Here is a 26,049-nt window from a genome sequence, read left to right as displayed (position 1 = left end):
ATGCAAATATGGGGTTTGTACAAATATGGGGTTTGTATTAATAGCGACTCTCCAGAATCATTTGCTTCAATAAAACTTTTAAATATCTCTTTCTAACATAACCCTGAATTGCAGGGGTCAGGAACTCTCAAAAAATTACTTCAGGTTGTCTATAATGTGATATTAGACAATATGTATGTATAATATGTAAAATACATAGTTTCACCCCAAAACTCAGGCTCTCCCAGTTTTGATGAAAAAAGGAGGCAATCTTTAATAGATTTTTAATTTTGGAAACGTTTCAAGACTATTTTCTTTAAACAAATGCAGTCTACATATTTATACAACACACCTAGCGCTCCCCTCCCCGAATCTTTTATCTGCTCCAGTAAACCTGGAAAGTACATCCATCTTTCTAAAGTTTGGAAAGAATGCAACATTTCCTCTGCCCCTAACCCTGGAACAACCGGTAGTAGCCCCCTTCCCTGTCTCCTTCTGCCTTTTCTCTTTCCGCCCGGCTTTGTGTGTGTGAAGTTTGCGGCACATTGCAGATGAGCCCTTAGCCGCGAGAGAAGCCTATTGTTCCCCGCCAGGAACTGCTTGCTGGCAGTGCTGGCTTTTGCCATTTCAGAGCTGGCTTTTGCAGTGCTTCGGCCGGCCTCTGGGGTTCGCTGTGTTGCGCTTTCGCCCAGGCAGCAGCACGGCGGCCTCAGATCTTTTTGTCTGAGAGAGAAGAGAAGTGAATCCCGCTGCCGCCGCCACCGCCGCCGCTGTACACTGTGTGTGTGTGTGAGAACGAGGGAGAGGGGAGATTTCATGGATCCGCGTCTGTAATACACACACACACACACACTGTCAGTACCTCACTCCAGCCTCCCCAACCCCCACCCTACCACAACACTAACCCAATTCATTGTGTGATCCAGCAGCACCATGTTGAGTCTCATGTGCAGGCTGGATCGGTTGGGTTTGTGGTGCTGAGAGGCAGGCGGCAGCGGCGGCAGCAGCAAGAATTACCGAGAGGTGCCCCTCTCCCTCCCTGTGTGTTGTGTGGAGACAGGACTCGCAATTACCACTCTCGCTGGGCTCCCTTATTCCTTTTAAACTTTTCTTTCTTTCTCTCTCTTTTTTTAAAACAAGCCCCTCTCCATGGCTGATCCCCGGCCGAGCACAGGAACCTGGGTCTCTTAAAGGCAAGGAGGAGCCGCGGACTGTTGTTGTTTTTCTATTGGATTTTTTTTTAAGGAGACAAAACCCAAACCTTTTAAAATCCGAACAAAAAAAATATGGCAAATTCGACGGGTAAAAACCAACCAGACCACCGGAGAAAGGGACTCGCTTTCCTGGACGAGCTGCGGCAGTTTCACCACAGCAGAGGGTGAGGAAAATGGGGAGATGGAAGGGGATGGTGGTGGCGGGGGGAGGCTGTTTAAACCGGCCGATTTTAACTTCCAGCCCCTTCCCTGAAGGACGAGGCGGCCCCCTGCGAGGGGAGAAAAGGGGGGCAGAGTTGACAAGTTGTTTGTGTGTGTGTCTCTCTTTTGGCAGGTCTCCTTTTAAGAAGATCCCTGTGGTGGGTGGGAAGGAGCTGGATCTTCACGCTCTCTACACCCGAGTCACCACTTTAGGCGGATTTGGGAAGGTGAGTGGAAGTTTTAATTTGGCTTTCCCTCCCACTAACCTCTTCCCGAAACTCTCTTCTGACCCCCGGGGGCAAAGGCGGTCGTCGGGGGGGTCGGCAAGCGTCCCTTTTCGAGCCGGATTGGGAAAGGGGGGGAAGTGGAAGAAGGAAGCAGGCAAGGCAGGTTGGTGGCTTGGCCTTGTTGGTGTAGAGCTGAGCGGGGGGGAGTTCGGGGTGCGGAGCCCAGCTTTCCCAGGCCCCCCTTTCCCCCCCGGCCAGATTTTGGGCTCGTTCCCTCCTTTCCTGGAGAGAAGGCGAGTGGGAAAGGTGTCGTGTGAGGCAGTTTCTTCCGCTTGTGGTTGCCGCTCTGTGTGTGTGTGTCGCTCGCGCACCGAGAGAAGCACACATACAGCAGAGTCTGAGTGCAGTTTTAGTGCAACTCAAAATTAGCGGGCATGTTTAACATCGATAATCGGCACGGAGCATGGGCTAGGAAATGATCCTCGCGGCCGTGGGGGGGACCAGGCGCTGCCCTCCGAGCCCTTTCCGGAGAGAAATAACAAAAGGGGGCAGTCAAGACGGTGTGTAATCAAATAGCCATCTTTAGGCTTCAAGGCTAGGGACAGAAATGTAGGCCTCAAAAGAAAGGCCTCTCTGTGTCTGTGGAGCTTGCCGAGGGGGAGACTCAGCGGGACGGTGCCCGGGCACCCCCAACCCGCGGGGGCGGCCCCCATCGAGACTTCCTTGGCTCATTTTCAACTTCTTTGGGTTTTAACGGACCGCGGGAGGATTTAAAAGCAGGCGACAGAGGGACTCCCGATTGGTTATTGTCCAGGCAGGGAAGACAAAAACAAACCTCTCCACACAGAATAAAACCCTCTCGCCTTCTCAACTCCCCACTAAAATAAAATGTTGTAAAATACGAGGGGAGGAGCAAGATCTTATCGCCAGTGACTGTCAGTAAGAAATAAAGCTCCCAGATCCAATCGAAATAAATCTACATCTTTTATCATATTTGTTTCATGGCAGCCCTTCTGATGGTCGCGATCAACGACGTTGTGTCTGTGTGTACGTGTGTGTTTCTGTGGTTTTGTGCATCTCCGTGTGTTGTTTTTGACAGGTATCTGAGAAGAATCAGTGGGGAGAAATTGTAGAAGAGTTTAACTTTCCCAGAAGTTGTTCTAACGCTGCCTTCGCTTTAAAACAGTATTACTTGCGGTAAGTGTTGATAAGGGCTCTTGCAGCAGTAGTGTTGAGTATGGGATGGCATTTTGGTGTGTTTTTTAGAATGGAAAAAGTAAATAATATCCTCACCTTAACAAAAGCATTTTAAAGTCCTGTTGTGTGTCTGTCAGTTGAAAGTGGATTTTTCTTTTGTTTATGGCTGTGATTTTTGGGATTGTTTTATATTTTATTTCTACCAACATTAAACTTCCAGGTGCCCAGTATGTACAAATAGTAGTTGTAAGAAGGGTTTTTTTATTGATTATTCAAAATTGATATAGTAAGGTTGGCTCTTCTAAGCAAATTAATACAGTTCTAGAAACTTTGTTTAATTTCACAATATTAAAGTGGCATTGCTTATCTCATATTAGAGATGGAATGTTGATTTAGAATTGCATACTTATAAATAAACTGTAGATGTACAGATGCATTGCTATCAAAAGTGTGCTGTTACTCAAGGTACGGTTTTGGTTGCATATAAAAATGGGAAGGGGGCTGTATTTTTAAAATGTCTTCAGTAAGTGATTATTGAAATATGTTAGGTGGTGGGTTTTTTTTACAATCTTTGGCAATCCTAATTCATAATTGGTTTCATGTATTCTCTACTTTGGGTGTGTGTGTGTAGGTTTTTCTTTTGGGAAACCTGTAGAGATTTGTAATATTGACAATTTGCTTCTTTTTTATATATAATACAAATATGTGTATAAATAATAAAGTAGCCCAACTATGAAGATATGTATCCATGCTTGTGTCAAGGAATATGTTTGTGAATTTTAGACTTCTTTTAAAAAAATAGTAATTTGGTTCATGACATTATATATAAGGTGTGAATATTTTCATTCGTCTGACAGTGTAGATAGAATCTACCCAGTTTTGTGATAGGCAAGTTTTAATAATTTAAAAACCAATCTGTTGGAGATTTAGCACTCTGAATTAGAAAATGTAATAGCACAGGTGCACTTTCTATTGGTTGTCCTAGATTGACTTCCAGTTTGAAGCTGCAGAGTTCACAGCAACAGTGTAGAAGAGGTTATTGAGTTACAAGGAAGTCTGGAAATCCTTAGTCAGAATCAGTTGGAATAAAAAAGTTGTTGTATACATTTTTCTGATGGCACATGTGTTTGCTAAAATTATACCATAACAAGAACCTTCTTCCTAGATGTGTGCATATACACATGTAATTCATATTTGTACTTCTAAAGGGTCCAGATAAAGAGATTAACTGATTTGTTTGAGGGTGTCTAGGGCTGTTTTATGGATATTAAGCACTGGAAAAACCTAATGACTATACAGTTAAAGGAAATAGCAAATGCCCCTCATGAGATGTAATAGTAAAGGTTTATCCATTTCTTAAGTTTCAAATGGATACCACGGTGAAAGTCCTGCACAAAGTTAGGTCCCATTGGGGCTGCAATCCTATACCCAGTTTCCTGGGAGTAAATATTATTTAATTCAATGGGACTGAACTTTCAACAGACATGTATAGGATTGCACAGTAAATCAATGGGACATAAGCACACTTAACTATGATTTAGATTACATGCTTTGTGTTTCTGATACTCATTTCAAATTCTTCCCTTGCAAATTCAGTTTGATATTATTTTTGCTTTTATGGGTCCTGTTTAAAGGATTTGTATGCCTGTGTTTTATCCGTAATTTCAATTGGGCGTCCAGGATTTGAAGATTTGTAGGACCTGCAATAGACTATATGTTAAGTTTGATTACTAGGTTTTAATTATGTATTCTGTATATGCCTAGCATGTATCTAGATGTTGGCATGTTCTAAATTTTTTTTGAAGATATAAAAGTCTATTGATATTAGAGATTCTTGCATCCTGATCTCAAATTCAAGACTACTGAACTCTGTAGGATTTCCATATAATGTGTGTAGTCTTGGATATTACCCAATAAACATTAGGAATTAACTATGATGTATTCATAATTTTACTTTACATTGTTTTGCCAAAATATTTACAAGAACTGTATAAATAAAGTCATTAGGAGCAAGGAAATGCTGTTCTTGAATTTATTTATATGGTCAATTTAGCAATATTTTAAAAAAAATTAAAAAAGGAATTTAACAAGTCTTTGATTTTCATATTTCTGAATCATTTTAATTAGTTAACCCTATAATTCATACTACTATTTATTATCGATGACTATGTATGTATAGCATGATCAATCTCGGTTTTAAACTCCCAAACCTACTGTTTACTTATATCTTCACCCCCTCCCACAAATCAGTTGCATAGTGATTTTCTTGGTTATGGCTGTGCTTTATGCGGATGTATAAATCTGTTTTTTGATCAAGGTGTATGGGCATATATTGATTTATGATGGCAGATTTTTATATGGAAGACTGACCTTTGTTTTATGAAACAATTCATGAGGGATTGCAAATTGTTTCAAGTGTGGTTCAAGAGCCCCCCTCCCCCTATAGAATATGTTCTTGTTCCTAATCTTAGCATCTTTGAAGGATCCTTCCAGATTGAGGGTTTTGCAAGTTTTTATTTATATATTTATTTATTGCATTTCTATACCGCCCAATAGCCAGAGTTCCTGCAAGCCACACGGAACTGCATCAATTCTCATGGTGATTGCTGTTAATCCATACAGACTAGAGGGATCAGTGCATGTGGCACTGCAGCACTGGCCACATTGCTAATATGTCTTTTGCTGAGGTACCCTTTCACCATACACATGGTTTGAGGAACAGCAGCAACAACAAAATGCTCCTTATGTGTATTGGCACTTGATCCTTCAAATGGGACCTTATAAACAGATCATTATTGTGGCTATGAATATTACTGGGATGAAGGGCTTTGCAAACACACAGCCTTTAAGTATATTGCAATGATGAAAACTTAAGACTCTGGCATTGCCAGTTTGAAGTGAAAGGGGAATACAGGACTTTGGTTAATGTATGATGTAGTCTTCCCTAAGGAGGCACAAGCAATTGTTCAGGGAGTGTGATGGAGGCAAAGAATAAAGATATCAAAAGGAGAAGCTTTAAGAAAGAAATGTAGGGAGAAAGCTAAACCTCCATTCTGAGGTACACTTACATTCCCTTAGAATCATCTCTAATTCCCATCAACTGGGAAATTACCAAAATGATTTATGAAAGGTAGATTTTATTCTACCTTTTAAAAAATAAATATTTCTTGATTATACCAGATTAACATTTATTTTAGGTTAGTAATATAGCCAATGTAGTGAAAAGATGAGTGTTGGATTTATACGTGGGAAACCAAGATCAAATTCCTACTCAGCTATGGAACAATTGAGATGCTCTAAGTAAAACACTATGTTGGCTTGTCTTACTAACCAGCAATTATTTATAGTAGCTACCAATTCCCTCCCCGGCAGCCTGAAGATAGGAAGAGTCTTCTCTTATTTGTGGAGGGTATAGTAAAGAGAAGTTTTCCCCACTTGCTCTTCTTACCAGTGGAACTGAGATCTCTGGGGTCGGAAACAGTATTGTGCTGGATTTCCTGCTTGTCAGAGGGCTGGGTGACCAAACTCTCCCCTGGTGAGCTAGCAAGTGGATTTGTAGATACCTGAGAATAAGTAATGGTAATATAGCTGACATCTTTATTCGGTCTTAGAGTTCAGTCATTTAACTTGCTTGTCCTGTCCCAAAGTACAGTCTGATGTGATTCCTGTGAGCACTTATAAATATATGTGAACGTCTTGGGCAAAAAAATTACACTCTGATAATCCCAGGAATAGCAACCTTAATTCTGTAGAATCCATGACTTAGGAGGGCATTTCCTGTGACTTTTCTGTTCATCTTGCATTTATGTGGACTTCCAGTTACAGGATTTTTTTTGCAGTGAATGCTAAAACAAGGATCAGAATTAATAAGTGTCCAGACGGATGTTTAGAGATGACTTTTTCCAGCCCTAATGACAAGGAACTAAAATATACTTACTATATTGTGCCTCTATGCTGCTAGTCACTCATGGATCCCGTTAGCATGACCACCATGGCTTAAACAAGCCAATGTGGCTTGTTTAAGTTGAAGTGTGTGGCGGCTGCCATTTGTTTAATTATCCGCCAGGGCATTGGTTGTCATGTCATTCGAACCATGGTGGAATGTCTTGTTGGACCAGGAAACAACTCTAATAACCCATGGCCTGTTGTTGAGTTATTTGGGGGTTGTTTTCCCCTCAAACAAGCCATGCTGCCCAGGTTCAGATGATATGAAATACTGAACCCAGGGGGTTAATTAGGTAAATGGTGCATGGCATGTACTGTCACATTCTATGGTGTAAGCACTGTGAACTGGGCCATAGAAAAGGTTGAGTTATTTTCTTGACACTAGAGGACTTGTTCTGAGAAAGTTCTAGAAATCTTGAGCTAAGGAAAATAATTGCATGGATTAGAATATCAGATATTATAATTAAAAATTAAAAAGTACAGCATAATCCTATGTATGACTTGTTAGAGCTAAGTCCCACTGTGTTCAGTGGATCTTACTCCCTAGTAAATGGGCAGGACTTCAGTTTCTTTGAACTCAGTGGTGCATACTTTAGGTTTTTTTTTTTTGCAAATGCACACTTTTGCAAATCCCTCCCCCTGCCCCAAGTAAAAAAACAGTCTGCAGAATCCACATGACTTGAAAAAACGTGGTCCATTGTGGAATCCGTAGGTCGGATTCACAAAAATCTGATCTCATTTGTATCTGTTGCAGATTTCTCTGAATTCCCTGTTATGAATATATATAGGATTGCATTGTTAGTCTTTAAGGTGGTCCAAACTCAGCATTTTAAGAGCATGAACTTTAGTAGAATACAGTCCCTTTCACCAGGTACTAAAATGGGTTGCATAATGGTAAGCATGTCAGGATGGTTGTTTGAGTTTAAAAGGAAACATTTCAGTGGAGTGATAATCTTTTAGTGATTGATCTTAATGTTTTCCATTAGATTTATAAGGAGAAAAGAATTCACAGTACCTGTCAAGATATTGGTTCACACATTGCATTGTATTAGCTCTTGTTCTGCCCTTTCACATTCCATCTGTCCATCAAAATTAGTTAGAGTTCAGCCATAGTGAGATCTTCAGTGGAATGGCTAGGAAGATCACCCATTGGAAGATCACCTGTTCTTAGTATAAGATTTATGACTCTCATCCTTTTTCTTAAACAGGAACTGGCCCAACCTAGGTAGTCTGCTACTGGATACACTTGAGAAATATCACTTAGAACATTCATAAAGTGCCATGCATAAGAACCCTGGATGTTAGATTGTACTGTTGCATCATGCAGCAATGGTCTCAGTGTTAATAAAAAAGGTCTATCTGGTACCTTGGTTTGTTGCTTTGATGTTGGTATCTTACAGGCGTTTGGTTTCCAGTGAGCAATAGTTCCAGGTTGGGTAGCTATTTCTAAGCTATCATTGGTCTTTCATCTACTGATTCTGCCAAGGTATCCCCACTTTCAAAGGCTGAGTTGTAGATAATTTAATATTTGCTGTTGTACATTTAATTTCTACAGAATCATGAGGGTAGCTCTATTGTTTTTCTTACATGGTTTGCTTTTTAGAAGTTGTTTCCATGCTATGGTCCTGGCCTTTAGAATTTTTGTTCACCATTTTCCTTTCGTTGTCAAGATTCAAAAATGCTTGTCTAAGATCTTTGAATTATTTGTCAAGGTCATTTGGATTTGAACAGACAGTTATATATCATCGCTTGAATGTCATTAATGCGCTGTGGGTAATTACTGGTGGCATGGAGAAGGGTATTAGTAGCCAGTTATTAGAGTTCCTTTTGTATAATATAACCAGAAAGTGTTTTAAAGAATATAGGAAGCTGAAGTTGACTGTAGGGTGGTAGGAGGTGACATTTTGGTGAAATTCCTGATTATTTATCGTTGATCATCAGTGTATCCAAGGTATGCCAGTGGGATTAAATATTAGCTAATATGGAAACATAGTTCATATTCAGCTAGGAAGGTGTTGGCATGTAGCATCTTACATGTACCCATTGTGGTGCAATGGATTTATAGATAATGGGTTTCTTGAAATAGTATGTAAAGATGAAATTTGAACGTTTTGACATGTTAATAACTCTCCCTCTGTCAAGGATAGAATTCATGATGTCTTGTAGCCCATCGTTGAGATGGTTGTATATAATGACTCTACTTCCACAGTTACTGAAATGGTTTCCTGTGGAAGTTCTTTAATAGAGTAAAGTTTGTTGAGGAAGTCTGTGGTGTCCTTTTAAAAGTTTGTTTTGGCAACAGTTATGAGACCCCAAGTTTCAGCAGGGTTTATGGATTTCTTTCTTAGGTTCAGATATTAAGGGGCATCATTTTAAAATGAAGATTCTTGTGAGGTGTTTGCTTTTAACAGTAAAAGAGGTGATATTATGTGCTTGCCATTTTTTTTTATCCATTTCAGAATTGGACAGAGTTGGTTTTATCAGACAATCCTGTAGTCTCAGCCAGAAAATGGACACATATCATCAGTGTAGTGTAGTCATGATCCTATGCAAAATTAAGAAAAAAAAACTACAGCAGGACAACGTAAGTGACCTTAGCACTCGGTTCCAAAAGCTGCCTTCATTGGCAGGTGCTTAGAATGAGAAGGACTGACTAAGGTGCTAGCATAATATCAAAAACCAGGATGTTATATTGGCATTTTAGGCAGATATGTTTGTGTGTGCGTGCATGCAAAATAATATGGATTATGCTATAAATTGCTGGAAATTTGAGATTGAAGCAAACACCTTGCTAAAATTTCAGAACATTCCTATATGTAGATACATTTTCCCATTCTTTTCACACATATTTGTGTGTGTGTGTTTGGAGATAGTGTGATAATCTTTTTACTTTGACAGTTGTATTATTACTATGAAATAGTAGCTTTCAGCTTTATGTAAAATCGTACACAGAAGACTGGACACTTCCAACTTCTTTTTAACCTGATCGTAATGAGTTCTATTCCTCTCCCCTCCCTCGCCTCATCAGTTAAACAAATTAAGTCATAATTTGAATACATCTCTTTGAACGGTCTGACAGATATGGTAATTTTATGATTTGTGGATGTGTACTGAGCAGTCAAAGGCCAAAATGACCAATAACCATTCATAGACTTTACTTGTCATTTTAGTAATGTGAGTGCCCACAGCAGCAGTTAGTATAATTCCTCTGGACTGCACTGCAGGTTAGATGTTTAATCTTTACTGTGTTATATTAATAAAGTGAATTCCAAATGCTTCCCAATGGATATTTTAGAGTGTTAATGGAAGTTTTTAAAGGAACACAATGAGCTTGTATGTTGATAAGTATGTTTTAACAATGTTTTTGTTTGCTGTTATTTAGTCAAATTGTACTGGAATGTGAATGTGAGAGTTGGCAGAAGACTCCAGCATTAAAAACGTTTTGTGTGTGTGCATGTGCTTTTTAATCTGATTATTATTTAGGGTATACTTTTAAAGAGTTGTAACTTATTCATGCATGGCTTCATTTGTGGAACTTCAGGTTGATGAGAAGAGGGTGGAGTTAGTTTGCAGCACCAGAGGAAAGCACTGCATGCAATGCTGTGCCCTGCAAGAGAACTTTGGAGATAGGTGGATGTTTCATTGGAATATATGTAAGAACTAAACAATTCTAGGGTTGGGAAGGAATCCTGTGAAACAGGCTATGTGGCTTTAGAGTATAAATAATTTGCTTTAGCTCTAAAGAGTTAATCCTTAGACTGTAACTGTGATAGTAAGTACGCCGTTAAAGCAAATTATATTTCACGCTTTAAGAAAAATAACCTAAAATATAAATATTGTATTATTATACTTGAAATGGGCTTATTTCCAGTAGTAGTATACTATATAAAAGCCAGGAAAATGAGGGGTGTGTGTGAGAGAGAGTAGAAAAAGGAAAGAGCGAAACTAAGCAAGCTGGGATAACATTCTTCAGTTAGGAAAATATATTTGAACATTTAGGAAATCAGGAATATCTTGTCAAAGGAGCATTGTGCATTTAAAATTAAATCCCGATCCTACAGTAAATCCTACCTGAGGCAAATGCCCACATAGGTCAGAGGGTTATGGTGAATGAATAGAAAGCAGGAAATATATTTAGAGTTTAGTAAACTTCTTGTAGAATCATTATAATGTAGGCACATATGTAAATCTCCATGTTGGCTACTGGAAAAATACGGGACTGCTTTTATATATCGTAAAAAAGCCCCCATACTTTTGCCCAATAGAGTGATTTCACTGGGAGCCAACATGGAGATTTGCAAAACCAAGAAACAGAAGCTAGTCTTTAGCTTCTGTTTCTTGTGGTTGCAGGTGTTGTCACACAACATGCACTTGAGGACTCCAGGTGTAACCTTCCATCAACATTTCTACAGAATATACCCTGTTCCTCTTCCCCCATACTAATCCACTGAGTTCACATGTACATGCAGCTTGCCCTAAGCTATTTTCTGCAGGTGAAGTGTGTATAGTGGTGGCTTTCTCCTATGAATTGCTCCTTGCTACTGCTGCAATATTCTCTGTCCCTGCCATCTCACTGCTTCTGGTCGCTTTGCTTCATTTCTTCATGCTTGCTGCCACTTCTGCTTCAGTGGCTGCAGCAAACACCCCCAGTAAATGTACTTGAGAATCTGTGGTCTACTTAAGATAGCCCATTTTAACTCACTGTCTGTTACTCCTGACATAGTGTTTCAAGCTGTTTAACGTCTTTGGGGAAAAGTGCTTTCAATCAGTGCATCTGAATAACTTTGGTGGCCCTGGTGACTAACATAGGTAATACCACTACTGTTTTTTAACTGGAGTTATAACGGGACTACTTGTGTGGAAGTAAATGATTAAAGAAAATAGATGTACTACTAAGTACCAGTGGTATTTGCCCATGTAAAGACCTTAAAGGAATATTAGTGGTCCTACACTGCTACTGATAATTGTTTTATGTATGGTGCTACAGCACCAATGTTGTATATGAATACCTTTGGTCATGCTTTCTCTATGTTAATAACTGTGGTGGAGCATGATCTTATAAATATATCTGACTGGATGCAGATGATATATATACTGCTTATAACAGCTGTTGTTAAAAATTGCAAGATTTAGAAAAGCTGCTGAAGACTCAGCTTGGTTCTCTTGCCCTCTTCTTTTTTCCTCCTTTCACTTTCATTCAGTGTTTTATTTCATTTAGATTGTAAATCTGTGGCAGGGCCTTTTCGTGATTTTATACTCTTGTACAGTACCTAGGTTGAGGAACCTAGGTTCTTCAGGTATTTCATAATATATATGAAGCTGATAAGAAAAACGTTATGTTTTCTTCTTCCATGCATGAAATGTAGAAAAAAAAATCTTGATGGAGGTCTGCAAGATACTTAATTAAAGCATTTTACTCCACTGAAAAAGGATGCTAGAGCAGATTACAAAGATTAATAACAGTCACTGCCCTCAGGTTTACAATCTAAAAGTTATGACACAAAAGAAAATGGGACTGGGGAGGAGGAGGAAAAAAAGTTTACTGAGGCTCGTTTCAAAGTCCCTGTGGGTGTTCTTTCTGGCAAAGAAGGGTGAAGGAAGCTCCCTGCACCTGTTCCTTCTTTGGTCAATGTATGGGTTAAGGTTAGATTCCCCCTTGCTGTAATATTCTTCGTGGGAGACAAGAGATGCAGCTTGTCAGTAGCTGATGGGAGTTGTAGGCCAAATTATCTGGAGAGCAACAACTTGCCCACCCCAGTGCTAAAGGCTCTCAAGTGAATGGGTGAGGAATCAAATGAGTTGTAGGCCAAAATATTCTAGATGCCACAAGTTGCCCACCTGTGCTTTAGCAGGTACTTCTCACACTTCTAGTTGTTTTTACATATTTGATCTCATTTAAAGTGAAAGGGGCATTTTTAATTATGTACAGAATATGCACAAGCATTACATAGGCAGTGAACATGTACTATATCATCAGGAAAAATAAATGTAGTTTGAAGTGATGTACTAAGATGCATTGTGACACACTTTTCTTGTGACTCTTAACATGTCTGTACTACAGCTTAAAGTTTAATAGTTTTAATCCTGAATGTAGTTACCAAATAAGTTACTAAATTCAGATCACTTGAAACTAATATACAGAAGCAAGAGTATAATTAGTATTGTGGTAGTGATTATGTTTAAAGCGATGGTATTCATGATATGGTTCTCATTATGAATAATGAATGCAGTTTGGTTTACAGCTATGCTGATTTTTGGTGTTCTGAAAGCATATTACATAGTTATTTGTGAAATAGTTGCAGATTTGGACAGTCTCCTTGTCTACATAACTTACCATGAGATCAAAGCCTTACTTCATGGAACCGAAGCATGAAGTTTAAACTAAATGTGCTTATATTTGTGATGACAGAGGCAACAAAGTTGAGGTTGAACTTACTCTATGTGATTCAAGCACAAACTAGTCAGGACAGGGACAGCCCTGTTTGTTCATGACTGCCCTGTTCAAATCTAAAGCTGGAATGGGGAAAACTAATTTTTACAACAAAATGTTTGCATGGGTGTGGAAGTTGACATCCCACCACATATACACACCTCGCTGTATCTCATTGCTTGAAGCACATTTCTTCCCAGCCTGGCTCACATCCTGTTATTGGAGTTTGGTTGGGGGGAAAGTGCCTGAAGTGATGAAGCATGGGAAGGTGAGGGTTCAGGGTCCTATGCCCATGCTCACACTGACCTAACAAACAAGCCACAATGTTTTCTCAGTCCCTGAGTTGTTTGTTTCCTTCCTCCTTTGCCCACTCCAAATGCCTTTGTGGTATTGCAGTGCTTGCATATAGAGTGGCTGGGTTTTTTGACCAGTCTTACGCACTGTCTCTGTAGCCTAGCAAAACAATCCATGAATGACCCAAGTTCTGAGTTCACACGTAATGACATCCCATGTATTCTCTTTTGGGATTGTTTGTGGTTAAACCATGGCTTGTTAGCATAGCTGGGGGTTCACTTATCACGAAAACATAGAATTTAGTAACCCATGGCTTAGCATTATGTTTGAAACAAGTCATTTTGTTATAAAGCAATAATTTGAATTTGAACTTGTCTGAAATGTGATGAACAGTTCTGGCAGTTTACTTTCAGGGAATGGAGTTGTGCCAGGTCATAGGACAGCAAAAAATAAAAATAAAAATTAGAAGTCTAGCAAAAGTTATTTATGAAAAGACTTCAGCATTAATATGTATAGCTGGGCTTTTTATGTAGTTATTAGCATGATAACAGATCATACAAATGTGCAAGTGGAAATACATTGGAGAAAATAGCTTGACTAGAGTACTGCAAGTAGAGATATGTAGCAGGGATCAATAGTATGAAATATAACAAAACTTAAGGAATAGGGCAGGGGTTGGCAACTTCAGGAGGCTGTTTTCAACCCTGCCTCTACCCGCCCCACCCCCACTTGTACTGAAAGCGGTGGAAACATTAAAAATTGTGAACCGCCCAGAGAGCTTCAGCTATTGGGTGGTATAAAAATGTAATAAATAAATAAATAAAATAAAAATATTGTAAACAAAATAGTATCTGTATCTGTTTTGATCCAAAAGGATCAAAATTAGCATGTTTGCAAACTAATTTTGACCCTTTCGGGACTGCGTAGCAGCTACAGATGCCATTTCATTTGCAAATTTTAAAAGTATTTTTTAGATTTTTGGAGGGATACCCCTTCATTTCAGAGGGCAGTGTGGGCTGCACTGGCAATATGTTGTCCACTCCTGGAATAGGGCAATAGATTAAAATAAGTTCTACTGAATTTTGGCATAAAAATACAAGCAAAAAGTTACAGAATACCCCTTTCCATGGGACATAAAATTACAAGCCTTTCTTTGCATGGAAATGGATTAGAATACACAATTTATATGAATGATGTAATGAAATATTCTATTTTGTAGAGTTTTGTTTAAGGTTAACTTGCTAAAACACTTGAAAACTTTCTTACATATTTTGAAAATCTGCATCCTGTTTCAACAAAAAATAAGAATGGATGTCCTTTTGTGTAGTCTGTTAAACAAGGCTGGCTTAGAGTCTCTTAACACAACTTGATTGGTGGAGAACAGGATCTATATGTGAGCCTAGGTGTGACTGAAAGCAGTTTTGTTTTCTTGAACTAATAGAAAGGTAAAAATAACAAATTAAAAATTAATATGGTTTCTTGTCCTAATTAACTTCTAAGGGAGTTTGTGGAAGTAGTAACAGTGGATGACATTTATAGTGCATTTTTCATGTATCCTTGGTATTAACACAAGGACCCAGTTATCAATGTGAAGATCATACTCTGTCAGCACTTAGCAACATATAGAACTGGTTCACATGTCTTACCGACCCATGGTTAACTAAACCATGGTTTAGTGTTGCATGGAAAAACGGCCAGTTTCTCAAAAATAAGGTTTGGAATAAATGTGATCTGTCTAGAACTGTGGCTTCATATCATATACAAATTTCTTGGATTGAAATTTGTATCTATCATGGCCCATAATGCAAAGCAAATGTTGCAGACTAGTCTGTTTTGGTAGCTCTGGTTCATGGTTGATATCAAAGCCATTTGGAGGGGAGCTATTCTTTTCTCTGCTTACGCCCAGTGAAAAAATATTGCTTTGAAAGTTACAAAATTCATTTCCCCGTTTCTTCAAAGTTTTGTATTGAAGTTGTGATATAGCTACTTGATGGTCAATGAAATACTCATTGGCTACTTGATGGTCAATGAAATACCTTGATTTTTGACAAGGCTTTTAATTGTCTTGACATTTCAAAATGGCGGGGGGACTTGGATGAAAGGTTTATCCTAAGTGTCTAATAACCATTTATTTATTTATAACCATTTATTTAAGGCAGTTACTAACTGAAGCAACATTACATTGCATAACATTGCATTCCGTACCACACTTCCCTAGGAGTGTGGAACTCAGAACTCAACGGGACATATTTCTTAGTACTCAATGGGACATATTTCTTAGTAGACATGTATGTATAGGGTTACATTGTTCGAATTATTTTAATTGGTTATGTTGTAAATCTGAAAGCAATTTAAATAAGTTGATAATTTCTTGATACTTGTTGACTAGGTGGTTTGAGGCTGGGCTACTAAATGAATCCCAAACAAATTCCTTTATATTATTTTTTCTAGGTTTTGAAGAATACTTTCCATTTAATGAACTTGCTGAGTTTTGCAACCTTTAGTTGGTAGGAAAAATATTTTATAGGTGAACGGGAGAGAAATTACAGCATTGAATATGAGCTTTTGGCAGAGGTGGAAATATTTGATCAGATTTCATTAGTTTTCATCTAGTAAACAATCATGTAGCTTACTTTTTCATTACTGAGTCATATTGGAAACATACAATGAAATAGGGATTTATTTAGTTCACATATTCTAATTCATATCTATATTTACATCATAACTTAGTTTTCCAGGTCAGAGCAAGTAACAATACTTCTTTATGTTACAATAATCTCCTAATAAATAGGTTTTCTTTTTTTCTAAGTAGATGAGAGTAGTCCTTGTCCATTGATTCTCATTGTTTTCATGGGTGAGCCAGAGTCACAAAAGCCATGTACATATTTACAGAATTTCTATAATCTAGTGGAAACAATGGCGCGTAGACTTGTTTGTGCTTCTGCGATGCAAATTGTGCAATTTCCTGTGGCAGAATACAAGTGGCTGCTCCTAAAGTTCCTTTAGAGATTATTATCTGTTAATTGGGATGCTTATTAAGGTCTAGCAATAAATGCTTGCTTGCAGATGAAAACAGTTCCCAGGGAGAAGCAAGTGTTAAGTGGTGGCAAGTTTCATGACCAAAGTGATATCTAATTTTCAGGAAACAATAGGTATGATTGAGGTGTGTAAGGAATTCTTTTTTGCCATAGGAGAGCTATAAAGGTCTAGTTATCTTACCTTTAGAGTTAGGTTGTATTCTCAAAACCATGAGAGGGTATTATACTTGCATAGTTCATATCCTTTATGGGAAAGGGAAATTAGCATATCTTTCGAAATATTAACCCCACCCACCCCCATGAAAATTGACCATCAGTTGTACTCTATTCCACTGGTTGTTAGTTCGAATCTCTGAACAAGTGAATTTCTATTAAAAATATTACTCATATTGGAAAAGATCAATTATATTGCAAACAAAATTGTGTGCAAATTTTACTTTGCAGACAGATCGAGGACACGTGCTAACTCCAGTGCTGCAATTGTTTAGAAATTGGGGTTTTGTCAAATGTGCAAATGCTGTGCAAGCTTTGAGTTCGCCAGAACTCTTCATTAGGCAAGATAGTAAACAAAGTAAAAAACAAAAACCCAAATTGCCAAGGGTTAGGGGGTAGGAAAAAACCATACTGTCTTTTGATTACCTGCAGATTGAGAGACATAGTTGTATACACTTTCCCTATTTTGAATTATGTTGTCCTAAACAGAGAACATCCATATATCACAGCGTGGTTAACACCTTATTGGTGATACATAATGTTAGATCCATGCACAACACACCCTCCTTCCCTGTAGCGTAGATAGCCCATACTGTTTGAGGAATGTTTTAAGTGACACTTGGTTTCTATGGATGTGATTATAAGTATGCTTACTTGGAATGAATTTGCACTGAAACAATAGATGTAAGTCCAAGTAAATCTGTTTAGGGTCAAGTGGTGAGATTCTTTAATGCTACATGTTTACAAATGCTGATTTACACATAGCTTCACTGATATCACTGTGTTTTGATGTAAACTTTACGTTAATTTGAGACATGCTGTTCTTCAATAGTTGTTTTGATGGGACATACCTTACAAAACCATTTATGCTTAGCAATGATCAATGGGAAATTACTGGAAATTTTGAAGCCATGGGGGGGGGAATTCCTGGGATTTTGTGGGGGAAGTGGAAATATTATGATCAGCTTTTCTAGTTACCCAAATCCCTTAAAAAAGGATGGTTTTAACCAGGATTTGAAAGCTCATAAGAAAGCTTACCAGGCATATTTTGCTGCAAGGAAATTGAGAAAAGAGGTTGCTATCACAGAGAAAGCCAGTGGTCTGGCTCCCGTCAGCCCTGCCTCAACCAGTAAGGTGACTTACATTAGTCTTTAGGTTACCTCAAAGCAGGTAGAGGAGGGATGCACAAATATCCAACTGCTCACCCTGAAAGAGATGAAACTTAGTGACAGTTCCAACCAAATGGGTTTGCAAGCATGCAGCATGAATACTTGGAAAAGTTCAAGTCAATGCTGCCATATCCTTATGTTCCAAGAAACTTATCTTTGGGAAAGGAGAAGCAGAGCTCCTCCATGGTCTTCTCTTTAGCTGAAATGAAACATGGAGCACCAGTTACTACTGGGGATTCTAGGATGCTGAGCAGGAGCTCATTTAAACTCCCACAAGGACATTTAGGCATTAAAGGCTGTTTGTTTGTTTAAAAAACACTTTAGAAATAAACTGGTAACCAGTGTAAATATTTGAGAATAGGTGTAGTAGGTTTTGTGCATCTAGTGCCCAATATGAGGGTTTGGAGACTGCAGTTTGTTCAAAATGCTGACTCTACATTGCTGTTTGGGACTGGGCTTAGGGAACATAGCAAATCTTAAAACAGCTGTACTGGCTCCAGGTATATTTCTGAACACAATTCGAAGTGCTGATTTTAAGCCCTGAACAGTCTGTGAGCTGTGTACCTAAAGAACCACCTGTTCCAGCATGAAGCTGGCAGGGTATTAAAAGGCCTTTCTCCACCACACGTATGAAGGATTGTGATGTCCTGCCTCTGCCATTCCTTCCCATAGAGAGGCTTGTTGGGTGCTGACAATGCTTTCTTTTCAGCACAAGGTAAATCACTTTTTTTTTATTTTGCTCAGGCCTTTTAGGTCTATTAGTTTGAATTAGGTTTAACACTTAAAATTTATCTGCCATATTATTGTTTTGTATTTTATATTTTTAATTTTATATAAACCTCTCTGGTGCTCAGAGAATTCAAGAGTGGAATAATAAGTATTTTAAATACAGAAGGGTGTTGCTACTGTGTTTTAAGAACTGTTGAAGTGTTCTGAGCAATATAAATATTCTGTGGGCAAGAGGGGTAATTGCTAGTGAGCTTGGATTAAGCAATCCATTCTCAGGACTTTACTAAACAAAAGCAGGGATGATGCTAGCATTTTTTATATTCATTTTCTATACTAGATACTCTTAATAAAAATCAATGTTTCTAGTTAGCTTTGCTTATTTTTCAAAATAATCTGAATTTTTTAAAAATTGAAACTTGTAAATCAAAGAGATGAAAGCTATGCTAGGCAAAATGGTTTCAGTGGGCTTACTTCCAAATAAGTGTGCACATAGTTGTAGTCTAAGTGGTTTTTGTTAGATACTTTATTGGTTTGTGAAAAACCATATTAAATTATTGTAATTTTTAGTTGGGGTGGGGTGGAATTTCTGTTATGCATGATAGAAAGTTAATATGCCATCTTCAAACTCTTGCCTTTTCTGGTAATTTATAGGAGATAGGTTGTAGAATTGCGTTGATCTGGCAGCCTACTCATGGCACATGATTGTATTTGGGTTGCAAGACATTGACAAGGTAACAAGACTAAATTCATTTTCATCTCTTTTTTTCTACATTTGGAACAACTTTTACTGCTCTATAAAATGAAAACAACAGCAAGTTTCTTACTCCCACTCCCCCACCTGGCAATGGAGGAGAGAGGAGGAAGGGTACAGAGATGATCCCTCCCCCTTTTGCTCTACATACATCTGATTTGGCAGCTGTTTTCAGAAATGGCTGCACTTCACATGCAGTCACCTTCTTCTTAAGTGGTTTCTGTATAACTAGCATGATTTGGCAGCATGTTGAGATCTGCCATTATGTACTCCTGCAGATGTGCAGAATCCTGTTCCCTTTATTGGGTGCAGGAATCTATTCTTAAAACAGCAGAAGTAGATCCTTTGAGATGCAAAGGATCTGAGGTACATATCTTTTATATACACAAAAAGGTAAATACAGGCTTTGTCTCCCACCTACATGTCATTTCATCATGTGTGATAAACTTTTGAAGATGACTGCATGAAAACCTGGAGAATTTTGTTTCGGCCATGTACTGATGAAAGAAAGAGTGAAGAGAATAAAGTTCCCTGCTCTTTACTTTTGTGCTATAGTTTTTCATTTGTGCCTCAACAATTTTCGCGGTTGAAATATTGATAAGAAGAGGGTGGGGGAAACACCACTTGCAGCTTAGATTTGGAAAATTGGGCCAAGATCTAATAGCAATCTAAATGAAAAACCTGTTGGCCAGAGTTTCACAATTCTGCTAATGAACTTAAGCATATTTGTATGGAATGAGTAGACTGAGTAGTATTGTTAGGTATTTTTAATCAGCTTCTAAAGTACCTAGAAAGTCTCTACTGAGCAATTATGTATATGGCTATACGTTGTTTTATTTTTTCCACAAATGAGGAAATGACCCTGAACATTCTCCCTTTGGTATGTTGTAAATTTTAAAAAAGTGGAATGAATAGAGTAATCTCTGCAGTTTCTGTATGAGAGACAGTGATAGGCAGAGGAACTCTCACAGAAGATACAGGAGGCAAAATGAGAGTTGAGAAACAAGGACAACACCAAGGTTATTGATAGTAAGTTCAAAGAGGAATGAAAGAAAGCTAAGTGCATGCACAATAATACTACCTTTTGGCTATGAATGTGTAAAAACTTTTAGCCAAAAACATCCCACCTGTGTATCCAGGAATAACTTGTTCAGTACTGATGGACATCTTAAAAATGTATAGTTCACTGTAGGTTTGCAAGAAATTTGCATATTTAGGTGCATGTAATTAACATTATTTACATATGCCAAAACAACAGCAGTCAGCAATGTTTGCCTCTTCAGTGATACTTTGACATGCTTATCCTTGCCTGTGAAGGACCTAAGTCATTTATTTTGGAGGAGAGTTAAATATATATCAGGCATGCAGTTTATCACTGTAGCCTCTGGATGAGCAGAAAGAGAAGAAATTTTTTCACTATCCCTCTCTATCTCTCACCTTCAGTGGCCTCCCCATAATGCTGCCATCCCACTTCTTGCTGTTCTGCCTACTTTTCTTCCTCTGTTACGGCTTCTGTTGCAGCTGATGGTGTTTCTTATCACAGGAATGGAGGGCACTATTTTAGTGGCTGTGCATGCACAAATGCTTTTTCCAGGCTTAACAGAAAATACAGTACTTCTTTAAAATGTGTGAGATAGCTTGCAGCCAGCTGTTACAGTTCTGCACTCCATTTCTCTGACTAGAAGCTGCAGCAGTAGTAGTGACAGTAGCACTGTTGGAAAAAGGAAAGAGTATGTGTTAGTGGGAGGAGACTAGACTCTATAAAGAGGATGTGTGTTAGAGTAGTCCTTCAAAGTTGTTTGCAGAGCTGATATGGCTACTTGCTGCCTTGAGCACATGGAGAGGTGAACTATACATGTTTTAATAAACAGAATTTTCCCAGGGTTGAAAAGCAACACATTGTTTTTGTTTTTGATACTCTTACCTGTTTTGCTATCGCCTTCTCACCTATTCCGACAGTAGTGTTCTGTCTTTTTAACTTCAACTTTTGTGGTTGCACAAAAATACTTCCAGTTGTTGTATGCTCATCTACTCAAGTAAATAAATGAGTCTAGAATAGTTAATAAAGGCTTCAACAGAAATAAATAGTTGCATTTTAACAAAATGGAACAAACTTTAAATGTGGCAAAATATTAAATAAAAAGGAAACAGATATAAAAATGGCTACATAGATATTCAGTATTGTAGGACTCTGCAAAGAGTGTCTTAAAGCAATATATACATCATTGGATCCATTACAGTGCTTGCTTATAGGCCACTGATGTCCAGTCTCTTGCTTTTCCATCAGCCTAATGCATTTCCAGCCTGCAGTTTTTGTTTTTTGTTCTGCTAGCCTGCTCTGCCCATCCTATACAATTCCCTCTTACGAATACAGTGATTTTCAGGGTGGTAACTTTTTTGTGGGGGGTTATTAACAAGACTAGATTGGATAGATTTTAGAGATATAAAATTTCCAGAAATTTTGAAGCCATGGAAAAAAAACCATGGTTTTTCCTCATTTTTCCCTGCAGAAAAAAATGGGATTTTTTTGAAAAAAATGGAGAAAAATTGCAATATTAGCACTTTTTACAGATTGAAAGTTACTTTGTTACTTTAGGAACATAAAATGTAATTATGTACAAGTTTGTTTGGTATAAATTACTACCTTTGGTATATTAAAAGTACAGTGTATTCAAACAATTTTACAAATTGAATTTAGTTTTTTAATGTTTTTCTTTCTTTCTTTTTTGTAACAAATGGAGCTGCAAGCTCCTGAACTGCAAGGAACACCTGAACTGTATGTTTTGTTTATGAGGAGCAGGCAAAAACAATTTTAAAAACAACAACAGAAGAAACCATCAACATTAGTAACAAAGAAAATTATTTGTGTCTCCGCTAGTCCTCCACAGTGTCAAGCAGACCTAAAGTACCCATTCCCATAAAAAGAACTGAGAAAAGGGGACCAAGATTCAATGAATATGCATGAAATTTAATCAGCCTCATTTTTTGATCTATAGCCATCACTATCAGTTTCAGTCTCTGCTTCAATGGCAGTGCCCCTAGAGGCAGAAATGCATCCTGCTCTTGCATTTGAGTGTTGTAGTCTCAGTTTGGAACCTAGGACTTGCTTGTCCTCTGTGCACCAAAATTGTATTAATCTGATACTATACATAATTTTTAGAAATTATTTGGAGAAATAAATATATAAACAGCTTGTCTTAAATATTTTATTCATCGTGCTAAAATAAAACATCCCATAATCCATTTTCCCTTCATTTTTTGGGAAAAAATGGAAAAAGGCTTCAGAAAAAACCAAAACAACAACAGCTTTTCCCCGAATTTTTCCTGGTTTTTTCTGGGCGTTCACATCTCTAATAGATTTATACCAACATACCTGTAACTGTATGGAACAAATAATTATGATTGGAGGCTGACAAAATGTAAATAAACACATTCTTAGTGTATTGATAGATTAGTGAGTTCTCAATCTTAATTATTAGTTTGTATCATTCCTCTATAAAATGACTAGTATGTAGATGATACTGACTATCCCCGCTTGTGCTACCTATGTTGAGTAGCCACTGAAGGGATTCATATGTGAACAGTCATAAAAAGTTAGATGTTCCTACCTCCCATTAAATTAATGGGATGCAGGTGCTTAACTGTGATTTCATTTGGCTTGTCAGCAGCTTCACTTCAACCATAAATGGTAAAACTCATTTCTAGGCAAACAGTCAAGGAAGCTTTCATAAAGTGAAAGTCAGTTGTTGTGGTGGTAGTATATATGGACTAGTGACTTTTGTGGACTCTGCTTGCTGCAGAATTTGAATTAAATCCCATTGTTTCCAGTTGTCAAGACTAGTCATCTAATTCTGAATTTCAGTCATAAATTCGGACTTGTACAAAAGCCAGTTTCGTATAAATTATGTGATTCAGGATTAGACTAGAATATATGGTGATGAAAAGCATGGGCAGTGGCTTGCTTTTTAGCATTTGTACTGTGCACATGCCACTAAAATCTCCCCCCGCCCATACTTCTGCCTATTCCTAGCTACTAAAAGTGTGATAAAATTAAATCTTACATTCCATCCAGAAATTTTCTGGTGAATTTCCTGAGGGAGGTAGCTCTAGAGGTTGACTATAGATGCCACTTGGGTGACACAATTCTAGGCAAGTTTATTCACAATTAAATCAAGCCAAGTTCAATAAGACTAATTCCCTAGTAAGTGTGCTTAGCATTGCAGCCTGAATTACTTCACGTAGCAATCTGTTTGGAGCCACCTGTCATGCTGAGAACCCTACATATAACACACCAGCACAAACCAATTCCGTTTTCTATGTGGTGTGTGGATCCCAACAAAGAGCTCATCAAGCCATGGATGCAGCACTTTTAATGTGGCCTCCACTGCAGCCACTGTATTTTATAAATGAAGGGTTCTAAAGAAAGTGTCTTTAGTAGACAACAATGTGGATTTGCCTATGTTTGTGTGTTTTCTTTTATAAATTACATCACTTTTGTCTATTTCATGCTTCCTTGAGCCCCATGCAGACACCACAGATGCCTTATTGGGAAGTAGAGTAATTTTTGAAGATTAAAATGACACCCACCAAGTTCCCAAAATACCGGTGGCTATAAGATTGCTTGTGGAGGCTTCTCAAGCCACAATCTCAAGTAGCAACCGGAAAGCTCTCAAGCTTCCTATCTATGGCTGTTTTCCCCACCTGGATGCCTCCTGGGACACCATCCTGCCTCTAGTACTGTGGCTGGTTATTGTGGAGGTGTCTTCTCAAAGAGAGATTGCTTTAGCAAGCAAGCAAGGAAATACTCCTCCAAAGCAATAGCCATATTAAGTAAAGATGCCCTCTCTGTCTGTGATCCAGAGCTCACATTCTTGCCCCCTCCCTCCCCGCATCCTAACCTAAGAGCCCACTCTCTCCCCTGATCATGCATTCTTCCCTGAACTCTCACAGGTTTTACTTGATTTTAATTATTTTTACTTGATTTTAACTATTTCAAAAGAGGTTTACAGAATATTAGCAGGTTTTATTGGGGTTAAGTGTATAGGGTTGTATTGCATGAAAACTTCCATATGCACAGTAATTTCAAAAATACCACTAATTACTTTTATGTGTATCTGATGTAGTAACATGTACAGAATATATTTGAAATTTTCTGAAGTCTGCTATCAAAATCACCTAGTGTCTTCTGTATCTAAAACACAAAACATCACTTCAAGACATAGTTAATTAGACCAATAGATCAGGCCTGACTTTTTTCATAATGTATTGCAATGATAAGTTCCAGAACTGCCCTCAGATGTAGGTATTATCTAGCAGTAATCTCTGCATGCCTTTGTTTTTAGGGCAGACTTGTGTCCTATCATGGATCACTCCAGCAGCCTGTTCCCTGCTGAATGAATTGATGTGTATATTTAAAAAGAACCAAGTTTCAGTCCTCAAATTGCAGTAACCTCTTCACTTTAAGTGGAATTCCCTGGGCCATTGGAATCGTTTGATAATCTTGGTTATAGTCTACAAACAAAACCCCATCAGTTTTCTTAGGAATGTAAGGTATTGATCAATAAGAACATAAGAGCCTATCTGGATTAAACCAAAAGCCTGTGTAGCCCAGCATTCTGGATACACAATTGCTACCCAGATACCTATGGCAGGCCCACAAGCAGAACACTAATGCAAAAGTCCTCTCCTGCTCATGATCCCAACAACTGGTATACAAAGACATACTACCTTTGCTAGTGGCAGTAATATATAGCCATAATGACTAGTAGTCTTATCCTCCATAAATGACTATTCTCTTTAAAAGGCATCCAACTTGGTGGTCATCACTATATCTTATGGTAGCAACCATGTGGATTCTTCCTCAACAAGGCTTGTTCTTCAATTCATTGATATTTTCCACCAATTTACTCAGGACAGACATTAGGCTAAAAAAGATGTAATTTCCTGGCTCTCCTTGGATCACTTTTTTAAAGTTAATATGTTGTCCATCTTCTGATCCTGAAGTAAAGAGGTTGATTTTAGTGACAAAATACTACAAAATACATACATGTTGGAAGATCAGCAATTTTGGATTCTTTTGAGTTCTTTAACAACTCTTGGCTTCATATTGTTCAGACTGATGATATGTTAATTTTTAATTTCTCAGCTAGAGCTTTCATTTCTTGCCCCCTTTTTATTTAGTTTTTCAAATTCACCCATGGAAAAATGTGGCTTCACTGCTGTTGTCTTTCAGTAATTGCCCACGCATAAGGACTTGGAGCAAAGGCTCTGGGAAAGAATAAGGGTCAGTTCATGGTTCTGCTTCCTCATTGTTTAGACCTCCCCTTGTCATGAGTAGACTGTTGCTCATGAGTAGATCTTTCCTACTGAGTAGACCTTTGGTGAAAGAATTTGCTGGTGACCAGGCAGGTATTCCAGCAACAACTCTGACTCTTCTACCTGGACTGCCAGTGCTTTGGTTAGCCGAGAGGAGCCAATGCAGGGCTCTGGATAGGGTTGAACAGATTCTTCAGGATCTCAGGCGAGGCATCCCTGTAACAGGATTTTGAACTGTGAGAACTCAGAACTTGCTTTCAGTATCTTTCTAACAGGAGTGGCTCTAAGGGTCCTGATGGACAGCAGCAACAGCAGGCTGTGTTAGGTGGGAAAGAAGACTCTTGACC

At 38.3% G+C, this 26,049-nt stretch overlaps 1 protein-coding gene across 2 annotated transcripts in view; it reads left to right on the top strand.

Moving 5' to 3' along the window:
* Window positions 1-764: 764 nt before the first annotated feature.
* The window catches only part of ARID2 (AT-rich interaction domain 2), a 100,429-nt gene continuing 75,144 nt past the window's right edge, over window positions 765-26,049 (top strand). The window contains exons 1-3 of one of the 2 annotated variants that reach the window (XM_063133974.1): window positions 765-1,357; window positions 1,528-1,621; window positions 2,721-2,818. In XM_063133974.1, coding sequence (XP_062990044.1) covers window positions 1,266-1,357; window positions 1,528-1,621; window positions 2,721-2,818 — 284 coding nt within the window. In that variant the 5' untranslated portion in view covers window positions 765-1,265. Of the gene's footprint in view, window positions 1,358-1,527; window positions 1,622-1,754; window positions 1,785-2,720; window positions 2,819-26,049 lie in introns of those variants that run through there. The other variant, XM_063133975.1, reaches the window with a different exon arrangement.

The sequence above is a fragment of the Elgaria multicarinata genome, chromosome 9 (genome assembly GCF_023053635.1).
Source record: "Elgaria multicarinata webbii isolate HBS135686 ecotype San Diego chromosome 9, rElgMul1.1.pri, whole genome shotgun sequence".
NCBI classification, from domain to species: Eukaryota; Metazoa; Chordata; class Lepidosauria; order Squamata; family Anguidae; genus Elgaria; species Elgaria multicarinata.
The sequence above is the reverse complement of the archived record's forward strand: the minus strand, read 5'-3'. Positions and strand labels throughout refer to the sequence as shown.